This window comes from Haliotis rubra, unplaced genomic scaffold, assembly GCF_003918875.1.
Source record: "Haliotis rubra isolate DU_JTF1 unplaced genomic scaffold, ASM391887v1 Scf35, whole genome shotgun sequence".
Lineage (NCBI taxonomy): Eukaryota > Metazoa > Mollusca > Gastropoda > Lepetellida > Haliotidae > Haliotis > Haliotis rubra.
In genome coordinates this window covers 3,358,310-3,366,491 of record NW_025767024.1, presented here as the reverse complement: position 1 = coordinate 3,366,491, position 8,182 = coordinate 3,358,310, and the positions used below count along the sequence as shown (strand labels likewise).

At 40.1% G+C, this 8,182-nt stretch overlaps 1 protein-coding gene across 1 annotated transcript; it reads left to right on the top strand.

Moving 5' to 3' along the window:
* Window positions 1-3,430: 3,430 nt before the first annotated feature.
* Window positions 3,431-8,182, top strand: LOC124285014 (ribosome biogenesis protein SLX9 homolog). Its single transcript, XM_046721157.1, has 5 exons — window positions 3,431-3,607; window positions 4,517-4,724; window positions 5,302-5,449; window positions 6,532-6,588; window positions 8,006-8,182. Exons 1-5 carry the CDS (start codon window positions 3,506-3,508, stop codon window positions 8,133-8,135), a joined length of 645 nt encoding a protein of 214 aa, XP_046577113.1. The 5' UTR covers window positions 3,431-3,505; the 3' UTR covers window positions 8,136-8,182.

Sequence of the window (8,182 nt, the reverse complement as noted above, 5' to 3'; positions counted from 1 at the left end):
CGCCTCTTACGATAAGCATGGGTTAATGATGATCAATATTCTGCAAAGGACCTATCTCCATACGATGATTTGCGAGATGATGGCACACAGAGCAGATTCTGATCACCCGAACGAAGAGTTCTTGATGGTCTGTAGCTGGTTATGAGACATTGCAAATACTGTGGTGCAAGACCATGCGTTGCTTTAAACACAAGGAGGAGGATATTGTACTGAATCCTACTGAGTACAGGCAACCAATGTAGTTGACGGAGAATTGGACTTATGTTATCAAAATATCTTGTCCTTGTAATGAGTCTTGCGGCTGAATGTTGAGCAAGCTGTAACTTGTTAACGAGAAGTTAGACAATGGAGCAGTTCAGTGTTTTCAATATTTGTCTTCTTTTCGCTGATTAAGCAGCACATGATTCTTTATAGTGGACGATAAACCCAATAGGAATGCTGACTTTGCATGCTTCAATAATTTAATCAATCACTCTTTCCAAATATGTCAATTCATTATAACAAAAATATGAAAATCTTAACAATTTATGACTTTGCATGATTATCAAGGGTTTTCAAAGTAATATAGCTATATTCGTTCCTGAAGGAACATAGCACTGAGGTAAACGTGGAATTAATTCCCTTATAAAGTTGATTTTGGACGTCTACAGGACATTTATTGTACCTTACCCTCGCCTTGCGGTTGCTAAAATCACAAAGACTCTGTCACAAATCATAAAGTTTCTGTCTCATAAATCACAAAGACTCCACTCTCACTGTAACCAATATCCCTACCAGTGAACATGTGGAAACTAGAAACTAGAAACAGATTATGTGATAGTCCTTCTAACAAAACATGACCACTGGTTTGTGGGAGGTATGTGTTCTAATTATCTTTCATTATTTTACCCATTGCGACAGTCTTAGCAGTTTTCACAAGTGCGTTGAAATATTTTATTATTGCATTTTAACTCACTCACTGCATACGTTGACTGAAATATTGGCAATGTAACGTTATGTCATAATCTACTCACTCAATCACTCCATAGGTGACCGCCTCCGTGGTGTAGTGGTTAGAGCGTCCGCCCAGGGAGCGGAAGGTCGCGGGTTCGATCCCCGACAGCGTCATACCAAACGACGTTAAAATATGGCGCTCGGCATTAATGGGTACAACAAGGACTGGTCGGCTCGGAGGCAGTATAATGTGTCTGAGTGGGGTATTCAGGCTTCACTGCGGCATGGTATCTCAGTGGGCTAGCACTATAAAACCAGCTTAAGTCTGGGCTAGTACAAGCAGCCGCACATACACATACACACGCATGCACGTCGTCATATGAGCGAAATATTCTCAAGCACGACGTAAAACCCAATTTCACCTCACCTCACCTCACTCCATAGGTGGACTGAAATTGACGTCATGTAACAATATTCATAATTTTGATAGTAACAAATATACCCATTTAAATTGAAAAGGAACCCCGGCGAGATGGGAGATTCAGAACGTGAGGAAATCTAGACTTGCTTCACTTGGTGTTTTAGGATTGCAGGCAATGCTAGACAGTAGGGAAAATAATTTGGTTCAGGGACTGTGAGACAGACTAAGAAAGCGTGCTGAGAGGTATTCACTAGCTTGTGTCTAATTCTGTCACTTCTGTCCCCGGTTTTCCTTTCGTTGATTCTGATCATGTAATTTGTTGGACAGTGCATTCCAACACTTGACCCAAATGTTCGGCAAACAGACTCGTAACATCCTCGGTTCCGATCGGGAAACACAAATATGTCAGATTCACCTACACAATCTTCTGGGATTGTCGTCACTAACGCGTATGTGTAGGGCTCAGTGTATTCTAAATGTGTGACCAGTGAAGGTCCGCCGGGTTAGAATGAATCTTCAGTAACCCATGCTTGTCGTAAGAGGCGACTAACGGGATCGGGTGGTCAGGCTCGCTGGCTTTGTTGACACTTGTCATCGTATCCCAATAAATACGTTGGCAACCAGGCTAGACATATTGACTGTGAATTTACGAAAAAGCACAATAAAATAAAAAAAATTCATAAACAAAAACATAAATAACTTAGTGATATATTGGTGTTACATATGGACAGAGCGTCAGAGCATAACTAATGTTTAACATAATGTGACGGTCATGGTAATGTTCTGACGTGATCTGCCCTGTTTGTATGTTGTTTTATGCCGCACTAAGCAATATTCCACCTGTTTGCGGCGGTGTGTCATTCTCTTCCCACAGAGGTTACTTGTCATATCTTCCTACGAAAGAAATGACAAGTAACCTCTGTGGGAAGAGAATGGCGGTGTGTAAGTGATTAAATCTGGACAGGACCATCCTGTGATCAACAGTATGAGCATCGATCTACACAACTGGGATACGATGACATGTGTCAATGTCAGCGAGTCTGATCACCCGATCCCGTTAGGCGCCTCTGACAAGACCATTTCTAACCCGGATCTTCACGGGTTCTGCCCTGTCAAACGTTGGTGTCGGCAGGGCAGATTCTCTATGCTTCTGATTCCTTCGTGGCGGGAACGGGGTGGTGACGTATCCTAATGGTTAAAGCGTTGGCTCGTCACGCCTAAGACCCTGGTTCGATTCCCCACATGGGTACAATGTGTGAAGCTCACTTCTGGTGTTCCCCGCCGCGATATTGCTGGAATATTGCTAAAAGCGGCGTAAAACCATACTCACTCACTCGTGGCGAGAACAATGGAGGACACATACCAAAAGTACCTTACCATAAGTGTCCACACGTTGTACCCATGTGTATGTATGTATATCCATGCATGCGTGCGTGCGTGTGTGTGTGTATGTATGTGTCTGCGCGTGCCATATTCTTTTCAATAATTACCTCATGAACATTAGTATGTCGTGCTCACTCATTGCAACGTGGTTTGATATTTCGGTTTCAGACTGATTTGGTCCGTTTAAGGTAATTACTATGTCTGTGCCCAGCTGTCCGACTTTCATTTTGTGGAAGTCGCGGTGACTGAGAAGGTTAGGCGGCTGACTTAGTGTGCTGGCGATTAGGTGGACTCTGGGGATGTGGGTTCGAATCCCGGATGGGACTCAACCCCAAAAGTACTAGAATCTGTACTTTACTAAGAAAGTGTAATGCCAAATATAACACGTTACATTCGACCACTTTCTAAAATGGCATTGTTTAATGAGAGCAAAGTAAGGTATGGAAATGAGACGGATAACCAGTCAAACTTCATATTCAAGTTTGTACTTTAAAACCGTAAGTAAGTACTATTTCGTTCCTGAAAAGTAGGAACTCATGCAATATAAATCCGGATCAAACAGGAAAACCAGAAGATTCATGAGTGGAGATTGCTCTCATTAAGCCTCGACGAGTTATCTCCCTGGAGGGGGTATTTCCTCTCGAATGCGCTCTTACCAAAGGGAGGTAAATCTTTCTCAAAACAAAATGGCCGCGCCCAAGGCGTGCATGTGTTGTTGAACGTATCTTGTGTTATTTTGGTGTTTCTGACTCAAAACTAACGTCCAACATGGGGAAAGTGAAACGACAACGATCTAAACTCCACAACACGCCCATTAAACCAAAGAAAGAGGAGAAGACTAGCTTAGTCGACAAAACTAAAGCAAATGTGGTTAGTTGAGTTGCAGAGGCACGGGCAAATTGTGTTTAATGTCAATGATCCTGTACCATGTAGCTCAGACGGGTAGTCTAGACCAGGTAGGGGAAACCTAGCCGTTCTGCCTGTTTTGCTAGAGGCCGATCGGGCTATATTTGAACATTTTTCTAATTATTTCAGAAACTATCAATTTCCGCATGGAAATTCTCAAAATGGGTTTGAATGAATGATGAAAACCTTAGGACATCAAAACCTGAATGATGTTAACATCCTCAAATGTATTTGATAAATATCATAATTATAGGCCGATCGGCCAATGGCAAATTAGGCAGAATGGCCTATAATGTCCCGTTTGGCCTATTTTAGGCCAATCAGTTGGTTTCCCCAACATGTAGACTCTAGTCTATACAATTACAAATCGGAAATTCCATGATTAATATGTTACACTCTATTCTACCAGTCTAAGTAAACTTAGGCTCAGTATTATTTGTTACACATCTGAGCCTAATATTGAGCGTAAGTTTACTTCGACTATCTATTCTTCAAAATAGACCGCCACCATATAACTGGAATATTGCTGAGTGCGGCATAAAACTAAACTCACTCACTCACTCACTATTCTTCAAAATAATTGTACTTGACTAAAGTGAGTTTTTTTAATGAAAAACAAAGTAAGTTATTTCTCAGTCCACATAGCATATGCAACCTGCAGTTCATGATGTTTCTTATTTTTATTCTGGGGCGGTGGGGTAGCCTGATGGTTAAAGCGTTCGCTCGTCACGCAGAAGACCAGGGTTCGATTCCCCACATGGGTACAATATGTGAAGCTCATTTCTGGTGTCCCCCGTCGTGATATTGCTGGAATATTGCTAAAAGCGGCGTAAAACCAAACTCACTCACTATTCTTATTCTCTCCACTTCCAGACGAATGGTTCCTCTAAAGCTGCAGTCGAGCCCAAGGATGTTTCTTTGTCTGACAACATTTTCAGCTCTCTGAAGATAGACAACAAAGCTCTTGCTCAGAAACTGCCAGACTTCGACACTCGCAGTACAGTGACCAGCAAAACGTTCAAAGGATTGAATCTCAAGAAAAAGGACAAGAGGAAAATCAGACATGAAGTTTTCATGCAGAGTGAGTATTGAACATGTTCCATGTAGAACAATGTGCTGTAATATGCAATAATGTGCAGTGAGCGCATCACTGAAAGTCTGTGAAAGTGTTATTGGTTATGTTACCATGGATACATGAGATTTGCATAGTTTTATGATTACTGAAGGTAAAGGTAGACTATAAATGTTGTCATCCACTTTAGCATGTGATTAAGTTTCAATGTTATGTGTGTTATTTAATTGTTTTGTATTCATTTATCATGTTAAATCAGCATGATCCGTGATCAGTTGAGTAAAACATTCTTTCAAAACTTTTATAAAAATATTGTCTACTTTTTATGCTGCACTTATTCCATCTGATATCTTTTAATTTCTGAGTTTAGACTGTTTATCACAGCTCTTATGGTTAACAAATCATCTAAGAAATTTTTCAAAACTTGTAGTGAAAAAACTGAGCTGTTATTTGATCAATCCCATATCTTTTAACGTCAATGAACATGTTTCAAACATACATTTGTGGAGCATTACAACAAAACTATACTGGAGAAAGAACATACAATATTGGCACTCAGAAGTTACTTGACATCTCTACTTGACAGAAATTGATGCAGTGAAGGCAGCCAAACAGAAGGCCAAGGACAAGAAGAAGCGAGAGAAGACCCCTATTGTTGGAGACATGTCAGTGATGGAGGAAGCGCTCCCCACGCTGGAGTTGCTGATGAAGGAAGGCAGCAAGTCCCAGAGGCAGTCAGTATATCATGCATCAGTATATCATGCATAAGGATATCATTCCTCAATATATCGTGCATCAGGATATCAGTCATTAGAATATTGTTCATCAATATATCCTAGTCCTTATGTCAGAAAATTATGTACATGTTGTAGAAATACACTTTCAAACTTTGAGAAAAAAATTATGAAAATAATCCAAAACTGTCATAATTCAGCTGGAATGCATTTGAGTGCTGTGTTAAACAGCACCCAAACTTCACTTGTAAAAGGGACATTATACAGCCATGCGATACTCATTATTCACACATTTGTTATTCTGGATATTTTAACAGGGAACACTACTTTCCAGATTGATAGGGTTCCACTGTATATATATAGACATACATGACAGTTTGGTGAGACATATGTTTATGAATGACAGTCAGGAAGTCATGATTACTGTTGATAAGAATTGACAGTCTGCAACAAAAATGTTCCTTTATGCTAGAAATTTCTGCCTTAGTATTCATTAGTGTTGGGAATTGGTTAAAATCTCATAATTGATGATTGGTTCATTACCACCGATCAATCATCGAAAATAATTGGTTAGCGTTATTTATGAAATTTGTTAATGCACAAAAACATATATAAAAAATATGTAGTTATTTTAGGGGGTTTGAGCAAAATTTCACATCTCTAAAGGATGACTAGTATGTTAGGAACATAAATTTCTTGGTGTCTTTAAGATAAATTCAATCATGACTTGGAATGAGCTTATAATGCTTATGAAATGTAACAGATAAAACCAACCTTGTGAAAAATATTGTTGATGAAAACAAGTGTTCCAGAATTGTTTGTGTTCGATTATGAGAAAACGTGATCGATTGCTTGGTCGTTTAGTCACTGCGACCAATCTTCGATTATTTCAATTAATCGGATCACCACTAGTATTCATATTCAGGGAAGTCACACGTAAATTGGACTCAAAGCAAGTAGAAATACTGTCTGTATTTGAGAGTGTTCTAGTTACTGAATGTGTTTCCCATGATCAGGATCATGGTCTGATGAGTCATCTCGGTGAGTTATCTTGGTGAGTTATCTTGGTGTTCGACTTTCAGATCCAACCCTGAGAAGGTGAGAGGCGTGGCCAAGGAGAGGAAGAGGAGGAAGCAAATGTAAGTCCCCAAATTGTATCCGTGGTTACAGTTCTAGTGAGCATGGAGAGTCGGGATGAAATATGTCAGTGTCCATGGAATTACCCATATACAAATCATACCACATTAAATGTTAGTGACAACAACATAAAACTAAAAGCCAAGGTGATGTGTATAAAGGTCAAGGTGATGTGTATAAAGGTCAAGGTGATATGTATAAAGGTCAAGGTGATGTGTATAAAGGTCAAGGTGATATGTATAAAGGTCACGGTGATGTGTATAAAGGTCACGGTGATGTGTATAAAGGTCAAGGTGATGTGTATAAAGGTCAAGGTGATGTGTATAAAGGTCAAGGTGATATGTATAAAGGTCACGGTGATGTGTATAAAGGTCAAGGTGATATGTATAAAGGTCAAGGTGATATGTATAAAGGTCAAGGTCATATTATAAAGGTCAAGGTGATCTCTGGGAATTGGCAAATACATGTAAATGATTTGGGTACCTATGATTGAAATCATGGTGAAGATAAATTCATGGTTGTCATGAGAGTCAGCAAACAGGATCTGGAGCCCAGGCCCACTGAATTGGTCGATTCATATCCAACTGGCCTAGATGAATTCATGTTTGTCTGGTCCAGACCTTTTACAAATTGACATCTTAAAACTGAAATATTGCTAAGCGTAGCAATAAATAAGAAGCAGACAAAGCAAAATCCAGCACTGTTATGTATATGCCAAGATTGTTGATAATATTAATGTGAAATAATATGATGGCGCTTTCACGAGTTTCACTCTCTCTGATACAAATTATGATGAAATATGTAATCAATCTCAACCTCAATGGTAGTTAAATCAAGATTTGTTGTACTTGGGTGTAAAAACCATGGCACACAGAAATGCTGACAACAATATCATCTATAGTATCTTGTTTAGCAATAAAACAGACATCTTGATCTGAACGTTGGGTTTAATCACTCCGTACCCACTTGCTGATGCATTCTGATGCAGCCATTATTTACATGCTTTCAGATCTGAATGCAAAGAGGTTTCATTTGGAATAAGATCTGATTTTAATGTGATGTAATAATAATAATGGATTTGTATAGCGCCTAGTTTCAACAGCGCTGAAATCACGTGATTATCATTGCCCCGGATGATTTGCCTGTGAGGCGCTAGAAGGTTAATAGTCACATGACTTATCCCACCGGGTACCCATTTCCTACTGGGTGAACAGAGGCAAGTTTGAACAAACTCGATTGCCTAAGGTGAGACCACATGTATCACATGTGCTTTGTTGTGGGGCAGAACAGACGTCTTAGAAACTCTCAGAAGTCAATCTGCCAAACAGGGTCACCCATCCAAGGACTGTCTGCGCTGAAAGTTATTTATCTTCTACTGATTTGTGACCTGACCTCTATGTTTGTATATCTTGTGCACAGGTTGTCCGATATGGCCATCTTCAAGCAAGTCCTGGCGCACCCTGCCTTCATCGAGAACCCAACAGCCACCATTGCCGAGCATCTGCAGAACAAACTGAAGCAGGAGGAGGACGAGGAGATGGATACGTGATCCGTGGGGGATGGGGTTTGTTGGGGAGGGGGTTACTTGTGGGATGG

Coding starts and splice junctions, on each gene's coding strand:
- LOC124285014 (XM_046721157.1), top strand. CDS start 3,506: ATGGGGAAAGTGAAACGACAACGATCTAAACTCCACAACACGCCCATT. Junction 4,725..5,301: donor ACATGAAGTTTTCATGCAGA/GTGAGTATTGAA, acceptor TCTACTTGACAG/AAATTGATGCAGTGAAGGCA. Junction 5,450..6,531: donor GGCAGCAAGTCCCAGAGGCA/GTCAGTATATCA, acceptor TTCGACTTTCAG/ATCCAACCCTGAGAAGGTGA.